This window comes from Salvelinus namaycush, chromosome 4 (genome assembly GCF_016432855.1).
Source record: "Salvelinus namaycush isolate Seneca chromosome 4, SaNama_1.0, whole genome shotgun sequence".
NCBI classification, from domain to species: domain Eukaryota; kingdom Metazoa; phylum Chordata; class Actinopteri; order Salmoniformes; family Salmonidae; genus Salvelinus; species Salvelinus namaycush.
Window position 1 is genome coordinate 67076420 of NC_052310.1, and position 25442 is coordinate 67101861.

Consider the following 25442-nt stretch of genomic DNA (forward strand, 5'->3'; position numbering starts at 1 on the left):
GTTTAATTCAATGTATGGTTTCGCTCCTGGGTGGAAGAGTCTTTAGAGGTAGCCAATGAAGACCTTGCTAGATCTATCCCTGTACCAATGACACTCACACACACAGAGTTTTGTGTGTCCTATGAGCCAATGTATGCTTGATCCGAAAATGTGGTCGGAGGCGCCGTATGGATGGTGTTACGGTGTAAGTGCAGCACGGCCAATGCAGACGGCTTTTAGAAATAGGCTACGTGGCCTGCACTCCATGGTTTGGAGTCAGAATGTTGAATAAGCTAAAATGATTGTTCCATCTATGCATGGTGTTGAAATATCATGAATAATCATTAAGTCTGATTAAGACGAATGTACTAATGTAACAATAGATGTGGAAATTGCCTTTTACATTGTAGAACCAGTTTATTGGTTGTAATTGCCAATTGGGTAATTGTATGGTCCTGGGGGCCAAGTGCTTATAATATTTAGGCCTAGCTGTTTGAGCTCCTGTTAGACAGATTCGATTTGGTTTCTCAAGGGGAACCAGGCTGTACAGTCTTGCCCTCTACCTGTGTCCATTCAGATAGGGCAGGTTAAGCCTGCTACAGAGACTATTTCATTTGGGCTATTGCCTGTGTATTTTTATTTATTTATTTATTTCACCTTTATTTAACCAGGTAGGCAAGTTGAGAACACGTTCTCATTTACAATTGCGACCTGGCCAAGATAAAGCAAAGCAGTTCGACACATACAACAACACATAGTTACACATGGAGTAAAACAAACATACAGTCAATAATACAGTGAAAAATAAGTCTATATACAATGTGAGCAAGTGAGGTGAGATAAGGGAGCTGAAGGCAAACAAAATATATATATAAATAAATAAAAATATAAAAAGGCCATGCTGGCGAAGTAAATACAATATAGCAAGTAAAAACACTGGAATGGTTGGTTTGCAGTGGAATAATGTGCAAAGTAGAGATAGAAATAATGGGGTGCAAAGGAGCAAAATAAATAAATACAGTAGGTAAAGAGGTAGTTGTTTGGGCTAAATTATAGATGGGCTATGTACAGGTGCAGTAATCTATGAGCTGCTCTGACAGCTGGTGCTTAAAGCTAGTGAGGGAGATAAGTGTTTCCAGTTTCAGAGATTTTTGTAGTTCGTTCCAGTCATTGGCAGCAGAGAACTGGAAGGAGAGGCGGCCAAAGGAAGAATTGGTTTTGGGGGTGACCAGAGATATACCTGCTGGAGTGCGTGCTACAGGTAGGTGCTGCTATGGTGATCAGCGAGCTGAGATAAGGGGGGACTTTACCTAGCAGGGTCTTGTAGATGACCTGGAGCCAGTGGGTTTGGCGACGAGTATGAAGCGAGGGCCAGCCAACGAGAGTGTACAGGTCGCAGTGGTGGGTAGTATATGGGGCTTTGGTGACAAAACGGATGGCACTGTGATAGACTGCATCCAATTTATTGAGTAGGGTTTTGGAGGCTATTTTGTAAATGACATCACCAAAGTCGAGGATTGGTAGGATGGTCAGTTTTACAAGGGTATGTTTGGCAGCATGAGTGAAGGATGCTTTGTTGCGGGATAGGAAGCCAATTCTAGATTTAACTTTGGATTGGAGATGTTTGATGTGAGTCTGGAAGGAGAGTTTACAGTCTAACCAGACACCTAGGTATTTGTAGTTGTCCACATATTCTAAGTCAGAGCCGTCCAGAGTAGTGATGTTGGACAGGCGGGCAGGTGCAGGCAGCGATCGGATGAAGAGCATGCATTTAGTTTTACTTGTATTTAAGAGCAATTGGAGGCCACGGAAGGAGAGTTGTATGGCATTGAAGCTCGCCTGGAGGGTTGTTAACACAGTGTCAAAAGAAGGGCCAGAAGTATACAGAATAGTGTCGTCTGCGTAGAGGTGGATCAGAGACTCACCAGCAGCAAGAGCGACATCATTGATGTATACAGAGAAGAGAGTCGGTCCAAGAATTGAACCCTGTGGCACCCCCATAGAGACTGCCAGAGGCCCGGACAACAGACCCTCCGATTTGACACACTGAACTCGATCAGAGAAGTAGTTGGTGAACCAGGCGAGGCAATCATTAGAGAAACCAAGGCTGTCGAGTTTGCCGATGAGGATGTGGTGATTGACAAAAGCCTTGGCCAGGTCAATGAATACGGCTGCACGGTATTGTTTCTTATCGATGGCGGTTAAGATATCGTTTATGACCTTGAGCGTGGCTGAGGTGCACCCATGACCAGCTCTGAAACCAGATTGCATAGCTGAGAAGGTATGGTGGGATTCGAAATGGTCGGTAATCTGTTTGTTGACTTGGCTTTCGAAGACCTTAGAAAGGCAGGGTAGGATAGATATAGGTCTGTAGCTGTTTGGGTCAAGAGTGTCCCCCCCTTTGAAGAGGGGGATGACCACAGCTGCTTTCCAATCTTTGGGAATCTCAGACGACACGAAAGAGAGGTTGAAAAGGCTAGTAATAGGGGTGGCAACAATTTCAGCAGATAGTTTTAGAAAGAAAGGGTCCAGATTATCTAGCCCGGCTGATTTGTAAGGGTCCAGATTTTGCAGCTCTTTCAGAACATCAGCTGACTGTATTTGGGAGAAAGAGAAATGGGGAATGCTTGGGCGAGTAGCTGAGGGGAGGGCAGTGCTGTTGACCGGGGTAGGGGTAGCCAGGTGGAAAGCATGGCCAGCCGTAGAAAAATGCTTATTGAAATTCTCAATTATAGTGGATTTGTCGGTGGTGACAGTGTTTCCTATCTTCAGTGCAGTTGGAAGCTGGGAGGAGGTGTTCTTATTCTCCATGGACTTTACAGTGTCCCAGAACTTTTTAGAGTTTGTGTTGCAGGAAGCAAATTTCTGCTTGAAAAAGCTAGCCTTGGCTTTTCTAACTGCCTGTGTATATTGGTTTCTAGCTTCCCTGAGAAGTTGCATATCACGGGGGCTGTTCGATGCTAATGCAGAACGCCATAGGATGTTTTTGTGTTGGTTAAGGGCAGTCAGGTCTGGAGAGAACCAAGGGCTATATCTGTTCCTGGTTCTAAATTTCTTGAATGGGGCATGCTTATTTAAGATGGTGAGGAAGGCATTTTTAAAAAAATAACCAGGCATCCTCTACTGACGGGATGAGATCAATATCCTTCCAGGATACCCCGGCCAGGTCGATTAGAAAGGCCTGCTCGCTGAAGTGTTTCAGGGAGCGTTTGACAGTGATGAGTGGAGGTCGTTTGACCGCTGACCCATTACGGATGCAGGCAATGAGGCAGTGATCGCTGAGATCTTGGTTGAAAACAGCAGAGGTGTATTTGGAGGGCAAGTTGGTTAGGATTATATCTATGAGGGTGCCTGTGTTTACGGATTTGGGGTGGTACCTGGTAGGTTCATTGATAATTTGTGTGAGATTGAGGGCATCAAGCTTAGATTGTAGGATGGCTGGGGTGTTAAGCATGTTCCAATTTAGGTCGCCTAGCAGCACGAGCTCTGAAGATAGATGGGGGGCAATCAGTTCACATATGGTGTCCAGAGCACAGCTGGGGGCAGAGGGTGGTCTATAGCAGGCGGCAACGGTGAGAGACTTGTTTTTAGAGAGGTGGATTTTTAAAAGTAGAAGTTCAAATTGTTTGGGAACAGACCTGGATAGTAAAACAGAACTCTGCAGGCAATCTTTGCAGTAGATTGCAATATATATATTATATTTATATATATTTTATATTATAGTATATTTGGTCCACCATATTATCCACCCTGTGGACAATAATGCAATAATGCAATAATGCAATAACTATAGGATTATGCACCTAAAACGGGTGGCAGTTAGCCTAGTTGTTAGAGCGTTGGGCCAGTAACTAAAAGGTTGCTGGATCGAATCCCCGAGCTGACAAGGTCAAAATCTGTCATTTTGCCCCTGAGCAAGGCAGTTAACCCACTGTTCCCTGGTCTCCGAAGACGTGGATGTCGATTATGGCAGCCCCCTGCCCCTCTCTGATTCAGAGGGCTTGGGTTAAATGCGGGAGACACATTTCAGTTGAATGCATTCAGTTGTACAACTGACTAGGTATCCCCCTTTCCTAATCTACTTGTATGATTTGGCTCTTTCACCATTGGATCACCAAGACCCGTAAATAAATCTACACTCTGAGCAAGTAAACCTGCCTTCTGCTGATTTCATGCCCTAATGACTGGTACAAGGTTCATATTTTACAATTACATAGGCTAGTCAAAATGTGTTGTAGACAAAATAATGAAAAGGTATGTCTGGTAGCCTCAATAAATAGACAAAGATTTGTAGTTGAACAAGTCCTTGCATGTAAAAAAAAAAAATGTTTACTTGACTTGAAAACTTGTGACTCGACTTGACTTGCTCTTAGAATGCACGACTTGAACTTGACTCGAGTCTTGACCCGATCTACTTGGGACTCGACTTGGATCTTGTGACTTGAGACTTGCTTGTGACTCGAATAATTGTGACTTTGTCCCACCTCTGCTATTTTATATTCCTAGTTAAAAAAAAAGGTTTATTATTGTATTTAACATTTTCTGTGTACCTGATAACACTTTCCACCCAGTTAGTTTGTAGTAATTCTCCTTAGAAAACAGCCTCTTCCCACATTGACATCACATTCAGGAAGTGTCATAATTTGTTTGGTGGGAAAACAATGGTGCAAAGCTAAGTAAATATAAACACTGGGTTTCATCTATTTTTCCATGTTTCATGATGCTAGTCTGTTTGTCTCACTCATACATTTCCACCCTGTTAGGCTAAATTATATAGAAAATTTATCACATTTTAACTATGTTAAAATATATTTAATATAGACGTTAAAACCCTCTTCACGTGTTTCACAAAGCTATGTATTATTTAGACTCCAAATTTCCACCCTATCATCAAGCCTGTTAGGATAATGCAATAACTATGGGATTTAATTGTCTGAGCTTGACTAATATATTATTCTGAAAGTCAAACGTGTCCTTTTTTGGTAGAATACAAAGAAAATTACAAATATATACTCCCCCCCACATGGTATAAATAACCCAGCCCTATATCCCTCTGAGGTCAATCATTTTCTCTTTGCTCCACAGGCCAGTGATATGGACAAGGTGGTGTTGTGCTGCCTTGAGTCATCAGTGGAGGCTATAGGGAAGAGCCATGCCACCATAAAGACCTGCTTTCAGGAACTGTGTTGCTCTGCCATCAAGAACATCTGTCAGGTTAGTGGCATCCATCTTAACAAAAGCTGACTGGAAGACAGTCAGAATTATCATTACTAGTGAGTGAGTGAATGAGTGAGCCAGAAATTGAGTGAGAGAATAAGTGAGTGAGGGAGAAATTGAGTGAGTGAGCGAGTAAGTGAGTGGAATGAGTGTGAACATGATCATGATTGTTATTGATGAGTTATTTCTAATTTTCAGGATGGGAAAGAGGGGGACCTTATGCGAATGCTGTCCCCCCTGTCTAAGGTGCTCCCCCCCTCTGTCCTGTCTTCCATCGTGGTTGAGTCAGCGGCCCGGTTTGAGAACGACCCTGTTGGTCACCTGCTGGACCCCCAGTCTGCCCTCAACCACCTCCTGTCTCATGGTACACCTCCTGTCTCAATCAATCAGTCTGAGTAGTCATAGTTACAATATGTCCACTAGTGTAATCTTATCTATTGATATGTACCAGAGGTATTGTAGCTTACTAGCTCACCATGGTTTATATATGCAAATTGCTAACATATCTTAGTGTTTTTGACATGATTATGACAGCCTTATGTAGGCCTTATGATGGAGTGTTCAAGTAAGTTTTACCCTTATTTTTAGAGATCCTGCTTTAAATGTTTATGCAGGTAGCTGATGTTTATACTTACAGATACCTGACTCTTTTCCAGGGGACTGGAAAGTGATCCAGGTGGATGCTGAGGCTGGTGAGGTGATCGGAGGCTGTCGGAGTGCCCTGGCCTCCCTGGTAGAGGCTCTGTGTCTGGGTCATGTACCTGTGGGACATCTTCAGACCACCCTGAAACACAAAGAGCAGTTCAAACAGATCTACCGCCAGTGTAAGTGCCATCATATCTCTCAATACATGGACTTAGATGATGGTAATGGATTTCCCAAAGTTCAATGTTCTCAACATGTTGGCTGTTAGGTAACATGGTAGAAGAAAATAAAAAATATCTCTCCATGAATGAAAATTATGTGCAAACATCACAGAATGATCTCTGAGTCGAGTTCTGCAGGTGCTAAGGTTTTGTCACTTTGTTCCACCTGGCATATTCTCCTGCTGGTATCATGTTTTAAAGTATGACCCAGTATGACCCAGACAGTGTTGAAAAAACAAGGCAAACAGCATGTCAAGGCAGGCAGGGGTCAATCATCCATAGAGGGTGAAAGGTACAGGACAGCAGGCGGGCTCATGGTCAGGTCAGGCAGAGGTCGGTATTCCAGAGTAGTGGGGCAAAGGTACAGGACGGCAGGCGGGCTCATGGTCAGGTCAGGCAGAGGTCGGTATTCCAGAGTAGTGGGGCAAAGGTACAGGACGGCAGGCGGGCTCATGGTCAGGTCAGGCAGAGGTCGGTATTCCAGAGTAGTGGGGCAAAGGTACAGGACGGCAGGCGGGCTCATGGTCAGGTCAGGCAGAGGTCGGTATTCCAGAGTAGTGGGGCAAAGGTACAGGACGACAGGCGGGCTCATGGTCAGGTCAGGCAGAGGTCGGTATTCCAGAGTAGTGGGGCAAAGGTACAGGACGGCAGGCGGGCTCATGGTCAGGTCAGGCAGAGGTCGGTATTCCAGAGTAGTGGGGCAAAGGTACAGGACGGCAGGCGGGCTCATGGTCAGGTCAGGCAGAGGTCGGTATTCCAGAGTAGTGGGGCAAAGGTACAGGACGGCAGGCGGGCTCATGGTCAGGTCAGGCAGAGGTCGGTATTCCAGAGTAGTGGGGCAAAGGTACAGGACGGCAGGCGGGCTCATGGTCAGGTCAGGCAGAGGTCGGTATTCCAGAGTAGTGGGGCAAAGGTACAGGACGGCAGGCGGGCTCATGGTCAGGTCAGGCAGAGGTCGGTATTCCAGAGTAGTGGGGCAAAGGTACAGGACGGCAGGCGGGCTCATGGTCAGGTCAGGCAGAGGTCGGTATTCCAGAGTAGTGGGGCAAAGGTACAGGACGGCAGGCGGGCTCATGGTCAGGTCAGGCAGAGGTCGGTATTCCAGAGTAGTGGGGCAAAGGTACAGGACGGCAGTAAGGGTCGGGAATGGTCAAAACCGGGAAACTAGAAAACAGGGACTATAGCAGGAGCAAGGGGAAAGCGCTTGTAGGTTTGAACAAACAAAACAAACTGGCACAGACAGACAGAAAACACAGGTATAAGTACCTAGGGGATAATGGGGAAGATGGGCAACACCTGGAGGGGGGTGAAGACAAGCACAAGGACAGGTGAAACAGATCAGTGCGTGACAGCTGGTCTGGTCTTCCACAGATAAGAGGCCTGCTAAGCTGGAGAATGTTCCTGCTGATGCTGAGGTGATCCTGGCTCAAAGAGAGAAAGACCTCCAGGCCTTCTACCAGCAACACGAGCACGTGGACACACTCATCAAGATGATGGGCAAGGTCTCAGAGAACATCACAGGTGAGAAACAGAATGTCTCAGCAATAGAATGTAATAAGATACTGTACAGATGCAAAGTCACAGAGATGCAGTAAGTCATCTCAAAAGAAAAAAGTAATCAGAGAGAGAATGGTTGGCTAAGGTATTCTCTCAGCAATGATGTAGTACTGTATGATTCAACATGTTTATCTCTTTTCACCAGCTCCAGAGATCTCCACTCTGGAAGACCAACACAGAGCTGACCTCCAAACAGTGAGCCTGAACAGGCTGGTGGTGGTCCAGCCCTGCTGTTTGGAGAAGGGGGATGAGCAGCAGACATCCCCAGGGCTGGTTCTGTGGTACAGCGCTAACCAAGGGGTTCTGGAGATGGCCAGGGAGATGCACGAGCTGGGTGACAGTAACCTGCTGCTTCGCTCCTGGGTGGACGGGTCTTTAGAGGTAGCCAATGAAGACCTTACTAGACCTATCCCTGTACCAATGACCCTCAAACAGGTCTGCGACATAATCTGGAAACCCCGGTTGAGTGGCTTCTGTCAGCTAGGCCTAAGGATCGCTATGTCGCTTGCCACCTTTGAGGAGATCGACCAGGCACTGAACGCATCAGGGGACCAGGGAGAGGGGTTTCAGATGAGGAGGGAGCTGGGGCTGATGTCTGGGAGGCTGCAGGGGTACCAGGAACTGGAACAAGGCTGGGTGGAGGTCAGGCTGGGCCAGATCCAGGAGTATCGTCAGGTCCATCAGGCACTAGCCTCGGCCAGTGCAGTCCTGAGGATCGCTGAGAGGATGGATCTTAGAGGAGACTTCCGTAAAATCCACAGTCTCACCCAACTGGTAATAAAGCAGTCACTTTATCATAGAGGTTTCATAATGGTGTTAATATGAAATAGTGTTGTTAATGTTTATGATTGCAATTTCTGCCAGAAGGTGTATACTACATTACCATTGTCTGATTTTCTCTATTCTATAACAGTTCTATACTTTGTAATTAATTGTGTCATGTAACACACAGGAGGATGACTCGTTCAAGAGGAGGGTCCTGGGGTCGCTCAGTGATGACCTCATCCGTGCCAAGCAGCAGCTGTCCATGGTCACCCCGCAGCACACTGCATGTCTAGAGGTGTTCCTAGACAGCTATACTCTGGTCAGCTGGGTCCAGGACCAACTCTGTAGTAAGACACTGGCCAACACTGTTGTCCAACACCACGGTCCAACACCACGGTCCAGCACCATTGTCCATTTCAGCCATTATGGTTGGCCAGTCAGCAATTATGGTTGAGATTGGCATTCAAAGGGGACTTAATCTAAGTTGAAAGTCTCTTCTTTTACTGTTTATTTTCATTGAACAGATATGAGTGACGTGAAAGTGTTTGTGGACCTGGCCTCCATCTCGGCTGGAGAGAATGACACAGAGATCGACCGAGTGGCCTGTTTCCATGATGCGGTGATGGGCTACAGTCCCTTGCTCTACTCTCTCTCCCCCGAGGCTGGGTTTGAGGAGTTCATGATCTCTGCTAGACAGGTGTGGGACACCCTACAAAGAGACAAGAGACTCCCTGCCAAATTGGTGATTACTTTCTCTCCATTCTTTGAATTCAATATTAAAGGTACTTTGTCCTGCTTTTGGGGAGACCTAAGGTGACTGTTCTGTAATCCTTGGGTGTGTATAGTAACCATGCCATGTTCACACTGATATACCGGTATGTGTATTCTAGAGAGACTCTAGTCGTTTGCTGGGCTGGCTGAAGGGACTGAGGGAGACCCATGGGTCTGTGGAGCAGTCCTCTCTCTCCCTGGCCTCAGCGATTAATGCACAGGGGGTGTACCACGTGGGCTGGTCTGAGACACACACAGACAGGGTGAGTGGAATGTCTCAAATAAACACAGATCATCATTGACATCAATCAACAAGGAACCATGAAATACACGTCTTCTTCTTCCTGTTTGTAGAGATGTCTGCAGAGCCTCCTGGTGGTCAGAGTGAGGAAGGACCATGAGGTGAAGAGCTATAACCTGGAGGAGCTACTGGAGCTGCAGAATAAGCTGATGCTCATGTCATCCAAAGGAGAGCATGGCAAGGAGCATGTCAACAGGTTCACCCAGGTCAGTTGATTTCAATGATGCCTTTACCATTGAGCCCTACTGTATCACAACAAGAACATAACAATAGCAACATGACGGATTTGTTTTCTGGTCTGAAAAGTTAATGAAATATTTAAACTCCCTGTCGCTAGGTGTTTGAGGGAGTTCAGAGACTGGGCTGTATCCTCCTCCAAATGCAGTCTACTGGCAACATGCTTTTCCGTGAGTGTCGAGCGCAGGTACAGTGTAGCCAGGAGAAGCAGCCATGCATCCGGGTCACGTTCTCCTCCCTGCGGGGTAAAGAGATGGTGTACAGTGGGGAGGTGACAGAACATCTCCAGTCTCTGTGTCGCTCCATGGAGACCTGCCATAAAGAATGGTGTGCTTTCATCAGCGAGAAACGTTCCCAATTCCACACGCTGAACCACTACACATCTGAGCAGGTGGTTTACCTGTGCAGGTGGATCTACAGCGTGTGTGAGAGGCAGGCCTGTGTTCCTCAACAGGTGTGGCACCTGCTGTCTGCCATTAAGGCTGGGTGCACGCTGAATGATGTCAGAGAGGCCTTCGCCACGGTAACAGAGGTGTTGTCAGGGACACTATCTGGCAATCCAGCAGTGTGGGAAGAGGATGATGAAGATGATTCTGGACATTCTATGGACTTTAGATCAATTGGACACAACGTTGACAAAAGATGGTGGTACAATGACGAAAATATCGAGAGCAATGTTGAAGAAGTGGGGGATATGATTGAGTTCTCAGATACTGAGGAAGATGAGGTAAAAGAACTCTCATCTATGGCCCAGAGTGATGCAATGGAGGAGGAGACTGAGGAAGGTCTGGAGGACCTGTGGAGGCGATTTAAAGAGGACATGCCAAAGTACCTCATACAGCATGTAGACATCGCTACTCTGGCTCGCTTCCTCTCCTGCCTCTCAGAAATGAACCAACAGGATGTCAAGAGGAAGCTGCCTCCTGCACTCCAAGAAGGGAAGCCCAACCTCGTCCTCTGCCCAGCCACAGAGGTCCTGAGCACCACTCTGTCCTTCTACATGGAGAGCCCAGAGCAGCCTCTGCCGTCCACTGATGAAGTTCTGGTCTGCAGAGAGGACACCACAGAGGAACAGGTGGAGATCTTCCTCAGTCGAGCCCTGGGCCGGGGCGATGGTGCCGTAGGGAGCCAGCAGAAGATCTACACCCTGGTCAACCCAGGCCTGCTGGGGTACGACGTCAGTGTGGCCGTTGGGGAGCTATTCGAGGACCTGGAGAGAAGTGCGGGCCCCCATTACCGCCTGGTGATGACCAGCCCAGTGATGCACCAGCACAGATACGTGCCCTCTTTCTTCAGCAACCACAAAGTACAGGCAGGAGTGGGCATCACTGCAGAGAATGCCAGAAGATATCTCCGTCACCACTTTACTGTTCCGTTCCAACACAGCTCTGTCTCACTCATCTATCCAGACAAACTGTCCGTCTGGGTTGTCTCGTCCACTCGCCCTGCAGTTGGTAAGGAAAATTATTGTAATATGTGTTACAAGAATGTACTTGTTTTATAAAAATATTTACCTTATCATATAGTGTTCTGTTATTTGTTGCAATAGGGAAATCCCTTTATGTGGACCGACTGTTTGAGAAGTTCCCGCAGACTTCAACCAAGGCCCAGCATGTTAGGATCAGACTGATAGAGCCACGGGTTGATCTAGACTCATTCATACATACCCTGTCAGAGAGACTGGCACTGTTGAGAGAGCAGGACCCTGTGCTGCTTCACATTGACACTGCTGCGGTAGGTCTACAGGTGGAGGTCTACAGCTGTCTCTTTTCTGTGTAATGATCGTGTATAAGGATGCATCAAACTGTGACTATTTGTGCACATAAAATCATGGTAATACTTTGCAGAGAATCAATGAAGCCGATTCTGTTGAATTTCAGGTTAATGCCGGTCTAGAAGAGTTCCTGTTCCACTTACTGGTTCTGGGATGTTTGAGTGACAACAAGGGAATGCTTTGGAGAAGAAATGTAGCTCATCTGATAGCAGTTGAGGTTCTGAGACCATACCCAACCCTTCAGAACCAACCACACACTAAGGAGGTAGTACTCACGACTATTGCTATTAATACTACCCAGACCTCTTTTGGAATATGATTTTCGTGGGTCTCATCTGTTTCTATCCTTCCTCATATATGTAATGTGATCTTGTTTTTTCCATAGATGAGAGTTGGACTTCTTGACATTCTACCTACCATCCAATGCAGACCACCGAAGGAGGTAAAGAAGTTGTTGTTGACAAACCGGAGAACCTTGGACCCACTGATGGATGAGCAGGAGTTTGCCAGTGGAGGGATTCAGAGGCCTTATCAGTTCCTGAAACGATTCAACAGAAATGAGAACCTGGATCCATTTTATCACCGGGAAGGATCCAGAGAGGGGGATCCTATTGACTGTCTACATCACCTTCTGGCAAACTGTGGATTGAAAGATCCGTCATGGGCTGAGCTCAAAAACTTCACCTGGTTCCTAAATTTGCAGTTGAAAGACTGTGAGAAGTCAGTTTTCTGTGACCCAGACTTCCTTGCTGAACACCTGCGGGGTTTCAAGGGCTTCATCGTGAAATTCATGATCCGGATGGCACGGGATTTTGCTTCACCGTCTATGGACACTTCTGACCAGAGTCCCTCTCTGCTCCTTGATGACAACCAAGGAGATGACCTTCTGGCCCGTTTGACCATTCGTAAGCGGTGGGAACGCGAGTCTCATCCATACATTTTCTTCAATGCGGACCACTTCTCAATGTCATTCCTGGGCTTTCATGTGATGAGAAGTCCTGGCGGAAACACTCTCAATGCAGTTGATCCTCAGAGCCATGCAGTGTTGATGGGAGATGTGATGACTCATGAACTTCTACAGGGCCTTCAGCGGCAAGGGATCTCGCTCACTGAAGACTTTGACGGTTTGCCCAGAGCAGACAAGATCAAGAGGATTTCACGTGTTGTTGGTGCCAAGAAAGGGATGATGAAGGGGACATTTGATCCAGACCCGACCTATGAGCTCACTGCTGATAACGTGATGAAGATGCTAGCCATTCACATGAGGTTCCGTTGTGGAATCCCCGTCATCATCATGGGAGAGACCGGCTGTGGGAAGACCCGATTGGTCCGTTTCCTCTGTGATCTCCAGAGGGAAGACAGAGAGGTAGAAAACATGAAGCTGGTAAAAGTGCATGGAGGAACCACAGCTGAGATGATCTACAGAAAGGTGAGGGAGGCAGAGAGACAGGCAGATATCAACCTGAAAACACACAAACTGGACACTGTTTTGTTTTTCGACGAAGCCAACACCACGGAATCCATCTTTGCTATAAAAGAAGTTCTGTGTGACAGAACTGTGCAAGGACAGCCCCTGAAGGCGAATACTGGCCTAAAGATAATCGCTGCCTGCAACCCTTATCGGAGGCACTCTCCTGAAATGGTGGAACGCTTGGAACGTGCTGGGTTGGGATACAGAGTGAAGGCAGGAGAAACAGAAGACTGTCTTGGCAAAGTCCCTTTGAGGCAGCTAGTGTACCGGGTCCATCCACTGCCTCCTAGCATGGCTCCTTTGGTCTGGGACTTTGGCCAGTTGAGCAATTCCACTGAGCTCTCCTACATCAGACAGATTGTCCAGAAGCAAGCCAAGGATCATGATTTGCCTGTGGCGTGTGGCAATGTAATATCAGATGTGTTGGCAGCCTCTCAAAGTTACATGCGTAATCGAAAGAACGAGTGCAGTTTTGTGAGTCTGAGAGACGTGGAGAGGTCCATAAAGGTGCTAGTATGGTTTTACCACCATAGCAACGACCTGTTCCCTGATTCCAATGATTCCAGCGTTCAGAGGACTTTGAAGTGCCTGGCACTTGCAGTGGGAGTGTGCTACTACCCATCTCTGGTTTCAAAGAAGCAGTACTTATCAGCTATCAGTCAACACTTCCCAGAACCGCTGAACACCCCAGAATCACTGCAGCAGGTGATTACGTCATGTCAAGACTTCTTCCTCGAGAACATAGAGACAAGGGAGACAGTGGCCAAGAACATAGCGCTCAAAGAGAACGTGTTCCTCATGGTGGTCTGCATTGAGCTCAGGATTCCACTCTTTCTGGTTGGCAAACCAGGGAGCTCTAAGTCCCTGGCCAAGACTGTGGTTGCGGACGCCATGCAGGGCCAAGCGTCCCACTGTAGCCTCTTCCAGAAGCTCAAGCAGGTGCACATGGTCTCCTTCCAGTGCAGTCCTCACTCCAGCCCTGAGGGCATCATTGGAACTTTCAGGAACTGTGCCCGATTCCAGAAAGACAAAAACATGGATGAGTATGTGTCAGTGGTGGTGCTGGATGAGATTGGGTTAGCAGAAGACTCCCCACAGATGCCCTTGAAGACCCTTCATCCCCTCTTGGAGGATGGCTGCATTGACAATGACAGGCCAGACCCATACATGAAGGTTGGGTTTGTTGGGATCTCAAACTGGGCTCTGGACCCGGCAAAGATGAACAGGGGGATCTTTGTGTCTCGGTGGGATCCGAGTGAGGATGAGCTGGTGGAAACAGCCAAAGGGATCTGCTCATCCTCCATCCCAATTCTTCTGAAAATCAAACACCTCTTTCCGCTGTTAGCGAAGGCCTTTTTGAATATTTGTAAAGAGACAGCGAAGAACCAGTTCTTTGGTCTCAGAGACTATTACAGTCTGGTGAAAATGCTTTTTGCCACAGTCAAATGTTCAGAAAAAGAACCAAACGACAGAGAGTTGGCAGAAGCCATCTTGCGTAACTTCAGTGGACAACCTGAAGACTTTGATCCTGTCAATTTCTTCCAAGATGTCTCCCAGAACCTCAGAGACGTTCCCAGACCAAGTACTCTGCAAATGGTTGAACAAAATCTTGCCCGAGACAACAACCAAGAAAGCCGGTACCTCCTTCTTCTAACCACCAACAATGCAGCCCTCCATATCCTTCAGCAGCAAGTCTTTGCCATGGCAGACTATGCATCCCCTGAGATTGTGTTTGGCTCAGGCTTTCCCAAGGATCAGGAATATGCCCAGATATGCCGAAATGTGAACCGGGTGAAGACCTGCATGGAAACAGGCCGTACTGTCATCCTTCTGAACCTACAGAACCTCTATGAGAGCCTGTACGATGCCTTGAACCAGTACTATGTATATCTGAGTGGGCAGCAGTATGTGGATTTGGGGCTGGGGTCCCACAGGGTAAAGTGTCGTGTCCACAGGGACTTCAGGCTGGTGGTGATAGAGGACCAGATGAAGGTCTACACACAATTCCCAGTGCCACTCATCAACAGGCTGGAAAAACACAGGGTGGACAGAAGCACAGACCTGACTCCCTGGCAGCACAGGGTTCTGGCCAAACTCAAAGAGTGGGTGCAGGACTTCTCTGGCACTGCGGTGTCAGAAGATTTCCAACTGTCTGATGTTTTTGTTGGTTTCCATGGGGATGCCTGTGCGAGTGCTCTCTTGCAGGCCCTGGAGAGTAGGGAGCATCAGAGGGATCAGGCTGTGGATCAGCAACACAAGGATGAAGGAAATGAGCCTCTGGGGGATGTGGAAGCAAATGAGACAGGTGAGTACAGACAGAAAGAAGGGGCTGATCCTTGTGTTATGGATATGGATGCTGATGATGAAGAGAAGAAGAACATTTCAATGGATGAGGCTGAGGATGATGTTCTCATGGAGGTGGTAGATGATCAAGATGGAGAACCGGCATGCACACCTACCAATAGCGAAGTAGATGATGATTACATGGCAATGGATGCGGACAAAGATTATGTGGAGACGGGAAACAGTCAGTCTAAAGGGACAGATGAGGAAGAGGTCTTTGAATCAGCCAAGGGTTACCTGTTGAATTGTGCCACACCTGACTCAGTTCTAAGACTGAAGTACACAGACCTCGGAAATCAGGAGAAAGAGAGACTTCAGAAGATGTACTTTCATCATCAGCATAATCACTCACTAAGGGACTTCATGAAGAGCCACTTGTCATCAGAGAACTCCAGCAAGTTTATTGAAGTAAGTAGAGTAACATAAAATTAGTTGTGAACTTGTGAACCCAAATAATACCAGTACAGTTTATAGTACCAGTTTACTTCACCAACACTGTTTATTCTTCCATTTTGTAAGGTCACCACATTCTCCAGTTTGCTCACCAAATCTGACGTGCGAGGGTTGGCTCACGCTCTGGGCCTGCACACCCAAACTTTCCTCCTGCTGTCTCTTCACCAATTTGACACAGAGGTATCCTTCTGCAGCAAGATACGGTACAACACCACTATATCTTAACACCACAAGTTATACACTTAGGTTTTTCTCTCTAGCTGTTTTCATCACTCACATTCTCTCTCCTTGACTGCTTTAGCGCCTTCCTACAAGATGCTGGTCCGTCCATCCGTATTCTGGTCGTTCAGATGGACATAGAGGACTCTCACTGCAGCGACGAGCTGATAGCATCAGCAAAGTACTTTTTTGTATCTGATTTTGTTAGAGATGTTCTCAATTAGAAATCTTTTAACACTATGACCAATACTATGTTAAATGCTGGCCTCTTGTGGAAATTAGGTAAATTGCAAGAACACAGCCTGCCTTCAACACAACTCTTGGACGCTTGCCCTTTGCTGGCCCCAGTCAACTTGACAACAAGAGACGGTCCAATAAGAAGGCTGCACCTTTAGAATGCAATTTTGTGTGGGCCAAATCATTTTTGGGGCATTTGTTTTTGTAACACTATCATTCCACTATTAATGTAGACATATTATGGACATTTCCTGAAATTACAATGCAAAAACATTTCATATACTGTTGCTCCTTTAAACAAAATTGGCAAATTATAATATTTGTTTAAAAGTTAATCTATGTGGTTAAAAATAGTGGGTCAATCCAGTGCTAAATAGATAGAGTTGCAATCCCTCAGTGAAACTAACCTTATCACACTGTGTGTCCAGGTACTGCACTCTGAACTACCTGATAACACTGGAGTCAGATCAGTCCTGTTATGTGGTCTTCATCACCAAGCTGTCCCGCATTCAGAGTGGAGGATCTCAGTACATTGGCTTCCAAGGAGGTGAGTTACAGTTTCCAGTCTGGCAAGGCTAATGTACAGCGATGTGCTGTTGACTATTGCATATATCCATTAATATTTTTGTGTTTATGGTTTGTTTTGTTTCCAGGTGTCTGGCTTTCAGTGCACATTGATCACCTCAGGGACACAGAAGACATGAGCTTGAACTTGTCAGTTTTCTGCGGAATGCCAATCAGCAAGCTTGTCCCACCTGCACAGTCAGGTATAGAGACCAGTGAGTCTGTTAATGCCCAAGCAGAGACGGCACACCTGCACAGTTTATCCCTGGTGAGGTCCTGCGTTCAGAAAGCAGTGGGTTTGCTGAGAGACCCCAATGACATGACCTCCAGGAGCATGCAGCGCATGAACATACTGCTGGGGCTTCTTGGAGAGAAACACGGAGAGATGGGAGGTAAATAGACAGTCCTTGACATTATTCTACTGCTCTTGAACCTCATTGCTCTTTATTGCTGTTTTTGATGTGATTCTCACATACAGCCATCATGTTACTAAAGTATACAAACACAGTGGGAAATTGTCTGAGTGTACTGCATATACTGTACTACAGTGAAGTGAAAGGTTAGGGACAGATCTAAATTTACTGGGGGGGGGGGGGGGGGCACAGTCGATGCCACACAGGGCTACGGGCCAGAAGGTAAGGTTGAGGGTTCGCCGACCAAGCTAACTCTCCCTGCCTGTTTCATTACACTACAATCAGAGCGGGCTGCAGACAATGATCAGCTAGGGGGAAATCAGATTTCCAACATTTTGATGTCATATTTATAATTATATAAAACATATGCAACAAATTTTCCACCAACAGTTTTCTGTGCCAATGCACCACACAACCAATAAACAAAGCATACCAACTTCGGGCACTTCAGTATCATAGTTTGCGTTTTCAACACCACAATAAATAGACTGTCAATCTTGACAAACAGAAAATGCATCTCATTCAACTTGTTGGTGTTTTGTAACAGATGTCTCTTTCCATTCATCAATTGGCCGCTGCACATTTTGGATTGATTGATTTTATTTGCGAGTTTAAAAAATACATATATACACAAAGAAGTGACCGGGATTGCACAATACATTTGGGGACTTATTTCCATTGTGGTCCCTATTATTTCCATGAATACATATACAATTACATAAATGCAGACACATTAGAGATAGAGACAAAAAAATGCTCAACCTACAGAGTATGAGGGGAGGAGTTTAAGTACAATTCTTATAAGCTTGTTTGGTTGGTAGGTTATTCTTTAGATGTTTGGGGCTGCTGGTGAACCATGATGTGCAGGCATAATCAAAGTGACACTGGACTTGCGCACTTGCCAGAGTCTTTATGTGTAGCGTATGCAAAACTTTACAGCCTATTTTGTGGGAGGGTACTTTCCTAAAACAATTATTGTCCACCTCACGGTTCAGCTGGCAGAGATTTGAGCACTAAATGTATCAGGCCATTGCATGTAAAGGCCTATAGGCTTAGGTGTCTACTGTATGATATTCATTCATATTTTAATAAAAATTATATATATATATATATAGTACCAGTCAGAAGTTTGGACACACCTATTCATTCAAGGGTTTTTCTTTATTTTTACTATAATAGTGAACACAAACTATTAAATAACACATATGGAATCATGTAGTAACCAAAAAAAGTGTTAAACAAATCAAAATATATTTTATATTTGAGATTCTTCAAAGTAGCCACCCTTTGTTTTGTTGTCTTCACTATTATTCTACAATGTAGAAAATAGTAAAAATAAAGAAACCCACCTGAGTAGGTGTGAACAAACTTTTGACTGGTAGTGTGTATAACGGATCAGAAAAAAAAGGGAGACATAACTTTGCTTTACATTTACATACATTTACATTTAAGTCATTTAGCAGACGCTCTTATCCAGAGCGACTTACAAATTGGCTTTCCATTTATTACTTAAAGAACACTTAAAGCAAGGAACTTTTCAATGTTTAAATAAAATATTAAGATAAAATATTCAATACTCAATTGTTAAATTAAATTGCAATATGAGGCATGATACCTTCTTCCTTTGAACAATAGTGAAATAAAAAATAGCCTGTGTCCACATCATAAAAAAAGAAAGCAAAGCAGACCTGAGCTTATAAATTCAAATAATTTTTCAAAAGAGATGAGGATGTCTACATTGTCTGGGGAGAGGGTAGACCTCTTTGCAGTCACTATGTCTCCTGCCGTGGAGAACACCCTCTCGCTAGGAGCTGAAGTGCCAGGCACAGCCAGGTTGCGTCTTGCCGTCATGGCAATGTGAGGGTATTTACACTCATTGCTTTTCTACCATGCCAGTGGATCACCATCCACTGGAATGCCGCTTGCTGCCTTGTAGGATGCCACCTCCTCTTTGATACTGTTGGCAAACGTCTTGCCTGTGTCCTTGTTCGCAAAGGTCTCCCCGAAAAGCTCCTTCATGGCCAAATTATTTTGAGGAGGAGATGCCTCAGGTCTGCTGCTGTCGGCTCTGTGGCTTGACCCTGCAGAAAGAAATGACTTGATTTATTAAACTAACTAATTATACACTGCTCAAAAAAATAAAGGGAACACTTAAACAACACAATGTAACTCCAAGTCAATCACACTTCTGTGAAATCAAACTGTCCACTTAGGAAGCATCACTGATTGACAATAAATGTCACATGCTGTTGTGCAAATGGAATAGACAACAGGTGGAAATTATAGGCAATTAGCAAGACACCCCCAATAAAGGAGTGGTTCTGCAGGTGGTGACCACAGACCACTTCTCAGTTCCTATGCTTCCTGGCTGATGTTTTGGTCAATTCTGAATGCTGGCGGTGCTTTCACTCTAGTGGTAGCATGAGACGGAGTCTACAACCCACACAAGTGGCTCAGGTAGTGCAGCTCATCCAGGATGGCACATCAATGCGAGCTGTGGCAAGAAGGTTTGCTGTGTCTGTCAGCGTAGTGTCCAGAGCATGGAGGCGCTACCAGGAGACAGGCCAGTACATCAGGAGACGAGGAGGCCGTAGGAGGGCAACAACCCAGCAGCAGGACCGCTACCTCCGCCTTTGTGCAAGGAGGAGCACTGCCAGAGCCCTGCAAAATGACCTCCAGCAGGCCACAAATGTGGCCACAATGTCAGTGGTGAGATCACTCTATGTCCACCGGCGTAGGGCAGGGTCTAGGTGAGACAGGGACTTGAACCTTGGATCCAGTGCAGTAGATCTATGAAGCTAGTCCTGTACATTAGTGATGGCGCGGTCTTCCTCACTTGGGGCCATGGATTGTAGAATCCTTGTTTTCAGAGGTAGGATCATGGACACAGACAGTTTCAGTGCTCAATAGGGTTGTAAATGTTTTGGAGGGGTTTGAGCACCTGGAGGACCTCCTCTGCCACTTTCAAGTCATCATCAGACAAGGTGACAATGTCTTTATTTTTCAGGGTCTTGTCTGTCAGTGCAGAGTATACAGCTGCCTGCTCCTCAAGATGTAACTCCACTTATGACATGTTGGAGTGCTAACTTGTTGTGACATCGTGTCTGAGCTTGTGGATCGGTAGCTGTAGCATTTCTTGCTTGGTCTTAAGCACGTGAGCGGCTGTTGTGCATTGGTGGAAAAAGGCAACCGCCTTCCTGATCCTCCCAAGGAGGCGGTCCATCTGGTTCACTGAGATTCCCCTTTGGGATGCTAAATTGATCACATGTGCAAAGCAAGCCATCTGTGGCCCCAGTCCAGCTTCTATCACTGCATTTACTTGGCATTATCTGTGGTGACTGGGATATTGCTATTGGGCCTCTAGCTTCCACTCTGCTACTGCTCCTAGGAGTACCTGCGCCAGATTTGTGCCTTTGTGAATCTTATAGAGGGGCGTGTCTGTAGCACCGGACTTTGCATCTTCCACTCCTCTGTGGTAATGACCATTCACAGTCACGTAGCTTTCCATTGCCTTGGAGGTCCACCCGTCTGTGGTGAGGGCAACAGAGTATGGCCTCATGTCTGCAGCGATAAACATCCCAATAGATTTGGTGATGGCTTTAGCCCGGTCTGATTCTGCAGCAAAGGGCTGCTTAAATGCCGCGGTGAGAAGTTGTTGTCGCTTTGCTGAGTTGGCTCCCGTCTTTGACACACCAGGGGGATGACGCTTTAAACATGTATTTCCATGATCATACGGCTTTGTTGTGGCACAATGCCTACACACCGTAATGGTGTTGTCCACCACCCTTCTTCCATCATCATATTTGACAGGGAAGCCAAAATGCTCCCATACATGAGTCTTAAATGAAGCGGGAGGCTTTTCCAGTTCTTCAGCTACCCATCACTGCTCTTTTTTCTCCTTTGCAATGCAAGCATCCAGGATTGATTCGTTGGGATTCAACATTCCCCGTTCACGTGAACAGTACACACACACACACACACACCTGCTTGAAAAAATATATATAATAATAAAATAAACCTTCAGGCTTCAGAGTAAACCACAGCACGCATCTGTCTTGTCTTTATCTTTTCATTGCAACTCTGCATCAAGATTTAGGGAATTATTACTTTAAAAAGTAATAGTGGCAGTAAAACTTTCACACTATGATGGTTAAACTTTGCAATTGATCCGCGGTTCACATGCGTGCCGAACCGTGCGGGGTGATCCGTACGGATCACTACGGTCCGTTACACCACTACTATATACAGTTGAATTCGGAAGTTTACATACACCTTAGCCAAATACATTTCAACTCAGTTTTGAGCAATTCCTGACATTTAATCCTAGTAAAAATTCTTTAACTTGGGTCAAATGTTTCAGGTAGCCTTCCACAAGCTTCCCACAATAATGTTAAGAGGAATGGGACAAAATTCACCCAACAGAGCTGGTGTAACTGAGTCAAGTTTGTAGGCCTCCTTGCTCGCACATGCTTTTTCAGTTCTGCCCACACATTTTCTATAGAATTGAGGTCAGGGCTTTGTGATGGCCACGCCAATACCTTGACTTTGTTGTCCTTAAGCCATTTTGCCACAACTTTGGAAGTATGCTTGGGGTTATTGTCCATTTGGAAGACACATTTGCGACCAAGCTTTAACTTCCTGACTGATGTGTTGAGATGTTGCTTCAATATTTCCACAATTTTTCTTCCTCATGATGCCATCTTTTGTGAAGTGCACTAGTCCCTCCTGCAGCAAAGCACCCCCACAACATGATGCTGCCACCCCCGTGCTTCACGGTTGGGATGGTGTTCTTTGGGCTTGCAAGCCTCCCACTTTTTCCTCCAAACATAACGATGGTCATTATGGCCAAACAGTTCTATTTTTGTTTCATCAGACCAGAGGACATTTCTCCAAAAGGTACGATCTTTGTCAATCAATCAATCAATCAATTTTATTTTATATAGCCCTTCGTACATCAGCTAATATCTCGAAGTGCTGTACAGAAACCCAGCCTAAAACCCCAAACAGCTAGTAATGCAGGTGTAGAAGCACGGTGGCTAGGAAAAACTCCCTAGAAAGTTGTCCCCATATGCAGTTGCAAACCGTGGTCCGGCTTTTTTATGGCGGTTTTGGAGCATTGGCTTCTTCCTTGCTGAGCGGCCTTTCAGGTTATGTCGATATAGGGCTCGTTTTACTGTGGATATAGATACTTTTGTACCCGTTTCCTCCAGCATCTTCACAAGGTCCTTTGCTGTTGTTCTGGGATTGATTTGCACTTTTCGCACCAAAGTACGTTCATCTCCAGGAGACAGAATGAGTCTCCTTCCTGAGCGGTATGACGGCTGCGTGGTCCCATGGTGTTTATACTTGCGTACTATTGTTTGTACTGATCAACGTGGTACCTTCAGGCATTTGGAAATTGCTCCCAAGGATGAACCAGACTTGCGGAGGTCTACAATTATTTTTCTGAGGTCTAATGATTTCGTTTGATTTTCCCATAATGTCAAGCAAAGAGGCACTGAGTTTGAAGGTAGGCCTTAAAATACATCCACAAGTACACCTCCAATTGACTCAAAGGATGTCAATTAGCCTATCAGAAGCTTCTAAAGCCATGACATCATTTTCTGGAATTTTCCAAGCTGTTTAAAGGCACAGTCAACTTAGTATATTTAAACTTCTGACCCACATGCACAAAGTATATGTCCTAACCGACTTGCCAAAACTATAGTTTGTTGACAAGAAATTTGTGGGGTGGTTGAAAAACGAGTTTTAATGACTCCAACCTAAGTGTATGTAAACTTCCAACTTCAACTGTATATATATATATATATATATATATATATATATAAATAAATGGAAGAGAATTTTAGGCCTAACCCCAGAGAGATAGAGATATGCCGGTGGCAGGCTACTGCATCTGCTATACAGATATAGACATTCAGGAGGGTAATTCAAAATTTTTCAATCAGTATATTTTGTATAAAGATAAGCATTATATTGTTACAGTCTTCCTCAACACAAGTTGGAGTGCCGGTGCGCACTGCCTTCATATCATAGGCCTGCAGTAACTAAAGCTTAATAATAACTACACCATACCTTCACAAACGTTTCTAAACTTTATTAGGGTAATATCAAAAGTAAGTCAAGCCGGTGTTTATAAGGAAAATACGAGCTGAAGAGTGAATGTAAACCAGGGGGGGAGTTCAAAGTAGAGAAGGGTTGTCAAACTTTTGGGGGGGCTTTGGGGAGGGTTGTGCATTTTTCCCCCCCCGATCTGTCCCTTAGGTAATACTGTTTCATGTGCCCTACAGCTCTTTTCCAGAATGCGTTGCTGGGTAGACTGGCAGGGACCCTGGTACAGAGGGAGGAGCTGGTTCACAATCCAGGAGAGTGGGTGAACAGAGAAGCCAAGAAACGCCAGGCTCTACAGGAGGGTGGCACTCTAAGGTAGTAGAACACCTGGTACAACACTTTAGAAGTAGAACAATTTAAAGTAGATCTCTAAGGTAGTCGAACACCAACACCATCTTATATGACCGACCATGAACTATAACAATTGTCTTGGATAGAAGATAGGTATCTTCCTATATCAAATCTAGTATTTCTTCCTGGGTCTGATGTGCGCTGTTCATATATAGTTGATATAAGAAGATGCTTTCCTTAGTATTTCTTCCTGGGTCTGATATGTTCTCTCTGTGTATTCCTTCACTGTAAGACACACCCTATGGCGCTGTCTGCAGTCCACCCTGACTCCAGTCCTGGCCTATATGGTGGAGGTTCTGGACAGGGATGCAAACCTGGACCTGCTGATCTCTGCTGGCCTCAGTCAGGCCCTCATACAGCTTTGGTTGGACATTCTGGCAGACAGACAGATTCTGGACCTTACACCACCACAAAACTCCAGGTATCCAGTTCAGTAAATTGGTATTGTCCCCGAAGGGCAATTGTTTTGTACTTGCTGAGATCTGTCTGTATAAATGTCACTATGAGTAGTTCCAATAACCTTTTTGATTTCAATTTAAGAAATCAACTAAATAAAATACCTGACTGATATATAGTTGTATAATTCTATTTCCCTTTTCCTCTCTAGTGGGTCCGACCAGGAGGTCTTGGTGCAACATTACTTACTGTTGGGTGGTGAGGAACACCCCTGTGCTGCCCCCTTCAGTTGGCTCATGAGAATGCACTTCCAAAGCCTGTGGGAGGAATCAGAGTTTATACCAGGTGAGTGACAACCTTTGTTACCTGGTTTATCTATGTCCCAAATCATGTGTCCGTATTGAGACTATCTAGAATTAAATAAATTATATTATGCTATGAGTGTATTGTCTAACTAACTGAATCTCACTCAGAGGATGACAGCACCCAGAGGATTGTCCAGTTTGTGAGCACTGCCACCAGTAGCAAGCTGGGTAGCCTTATAGGGAAACTCTCAGACCAGGAGCACCTGGACTTGGACAAACGATACCTGCGTGACTTCCTGCTGCTTTCCTTCAAGATCAAATCTGAAGATGAGCTGAGGGTGCGACTGTGTGAATCTTAAGATACCATTTCACATCACATTTTCAAACAGTCTAGTAAAAAGATATTGGGAACATTAACAACTGGCAATTAATGAACGATTTATGAACTATGAATTATCATTCATAAGTGTTGCCATTATATTTTCTCAAGTTGGTTACCCCTGTTCCCGTACACAGGTGTTCACCAGAGCGGCGCTGGGCTGTGTGTCTGAACTCCAGCGTTCCATGACCATGAACCCTGATCTGTCCCCTGCCTGGGTGATGGCTGCAGCTAGACACTATGCTCCCAGACTGGACACTCTGTCCCATATCCTGCTGCTGCAGCCCCAGCTGGCTCCAGACATTCTACAGCAGGCCTCACACACAAAGCCCACAGACATGGTGAGATCACATCAATTACACCATAAATAAGGTCCAGAGTTAAGAGTTTAACTAGGGCTGGAAGTTTTTCCTGGTCACAAGGAACAACACTCAAAGAATTATGTTACGGCCTGGAGTAAAAAAGAAAGCATGATGACAATCTTTTTTTGTGGCAGCTGGAGGACATTTTGGCTCTTGGAATTTGTGTGGAGAGGACCAGGCTGCAGACTGTGACGTCCCTGACAGAGTGTGAGTCCCTCTTACGCAGAGTGGAGCTCCTACAGCCATGTCTGGATAGAGCATTCGGTGAGAAGTACAGCTCCCTCTGCAACCCTGGCTGTCTCCAGCACCTGGACTCTATCAGGTACATTCATTGATTGATATAGTTAGTTATTATTTGATTCATTGATTGA

The 25442-nt window shown here is 45.6% G+C and overlaps 1 protein-coding gene across 1 annotated transcript in view; it reads left to right on the forward strand.

Annotated features, from left to right (window-relative positions):
* The window catches only part of rnf213b (ring finger protein 213b), an 82390-nt gene that overhangs the window by 7467 nt on the left and 49481 nt on the right, over nt 1–25442 (forward strand). Inside the window, 25 exon segments of the mRNA XM_038990892.1 lie at nt 5065–5193; nt 5395–5560; nt 5853–6020; nt 7434–7583; nt 7765–8393; nt 8572–8731; nt 8909–9126; nt 9275–9418; nt 9510–9662; nt 9794–10324; nt 10463–11147; nt 11243–11427; nt 11574–11735; nt 11853–15179; nt 15258–15689; nt 15801–15937; nt 16036–16134; nt 16619–16737; nt 16844–17146; nt 23458–23593; nt 23862–24050; nt 24237–24386; nt 24509–24668; nt 24847–25050; nt 25206–25393. Coding sequence (XP_038846820.1) covers nt 5065–5193; nt 5395–5560; nt 5853–6020; nt 7434–7583; nt 7765–8393; nt 8572–8731; nt 8909–9126; nt 9275–9418; nt 9510–9662; nt 9794–10324; nt 10463–11147; nt 11243–11427; nt 11574–11735; nt 11853–15179; nt 15258–15689; nt 15801–15937; nt 16036–16134; nt 16619–16737; nt 16844–17146; nt 23458–23593; nt 23862–24050; nt 24237–24386; nt 24509–24668; nt 24847–25050; nt 25206–25393 — 8924 coding nt within the window.